General features: G+C 47.6%; 1 protein-coding gene across 1 annotated transcript in view; it reads right to left on the bottom strand.

The window, feature by feature from the left end:
- The window catches only part of LOC129677283 (cilia and flagella-associated protein 47-like), a 603,052-nt gene extending 602,078 nt beyond the window's left edge, over positions 1-974 (bottom strand). The window contains 1 exon segment of the mRNA XM_055607932.1: positions 780-974. Within this exon segment, the coding sequence (XP_055463907.1) occupies positions 780-974 (195 nt within the window).
- Between the last annotated feature and the right edge of the window lie 286 nt (positions 975-1,260).

The raw sequence follows: 1,260 nt of genomic DNA on the forward strand, positions 1-1,260 counted from the left end.
TATATATATATATATATATATATATATATATATATATATATATATAAAACAACACCTTAAAAATTTGTTCTCCTGGGATTTTAAACAACTTCAGAATCACGAAGACATGGTATATAGAATTGGAATTCTAAGACGTAGGTATTAACCACCATTGTATGCATAATGCTTCATAAACCTGTAGTGTTCTCTCAGTTGAAAATAAACACAAGAATGATGCCTTTCCAAACACAAACATAGTCGCTATCAGCTTTTCCCCACCTAGATTTTCCCCCATAACCTGGACTTGAAGCAAAAGGGTCTTTCTCCTCTCTGTCCCTATCGCTCTCCTTCTTTCCATCACTGTTCCCCCTCCCCCATTATCCTCCTCCCGTCTCCTTCCTTCCTCCTTCCCTTTCTCTCCCTTCCTACCCTTTACACTGTCTTCTCCCTCATTCCTTACTCTTCCTTCCTTTTCTCTCCCTTTCTCCTGTCCTCTCTTCTTTCTCCTCCTTCCTTCTCTCTGGTCCTACCTCTCTCCCTCCTTTTCAGTCCCTCTCTCTTTGAGTCTCTCTCCCTCCCTCCCTCCTGTCTCTGTCCAACCCCTTTCCTTGCTCCCCGTCTTTTCTCCTCCCCTCACAGATACCTTCGTCCTCTCTCCCTCTCCCCCTTCCTGGTGACCACACCTCAGAAAATACAATCCTTCTCCCAATTCCTCAGGAGCCCAGATTTTGGTCTTTGGGACAAAGAAATGCTCAAATGCGGAGGCTACCCAGAAGTTTTCAGTAACCTTAATGTGTCACCTGCGGGTTTGCTGGCTCTTGAAATCTGATCTTCTGGTTCCAGCGGCCCAAATTTTGTACAGTAAGAGGGAGGCGGTACACTTTCCCAGATACTGTATCCTGGAACTTCAGCTCTGAAGGGGTTACCCTCAGCTTAACTTCCTTCCTGGGGCTGTCTACATCACAAGGGAGTAGCAACCGCTGCCCTGTGTCCATTGCGGCCCTCTATATTCCCCTCAACCAAGCACAGATTTGACCACCTCCGGATGGGCTTTGGACAACAGATGTAGCTAGGAGACAATCACTAGGTAACCATTACAGGAATCCCACTTGCGCGTGGACCAGCCCCTTGCATTCGCCCAGGCCTGTCTCACCCGGAAGTCTCCTGTGCTTGCCCCTCTCTGCCCACATGCCCACATGGGGATTTTCTGCTAGCCCTCCACCTACAAGGGATACCCTGCTAACCTCACTGGAGACCAGGAATGAAGGTCCACACCTCTGT

The sequence above is a fragment of the Psammomys obesus genome, unplaced genomic scaffold, assembly GCF_907164565.1.
Source record: "Psammomys obesus unplaced genomic scaffold, mPsaObe1.curated_primary_1811, whole genome shotgun sequence".
Lineage (NCBI taxonomy): Eukaryota > Metazoa > Chordata > Mammalia > Rodentia > Muridae > Psammomys > Psammomys obesus.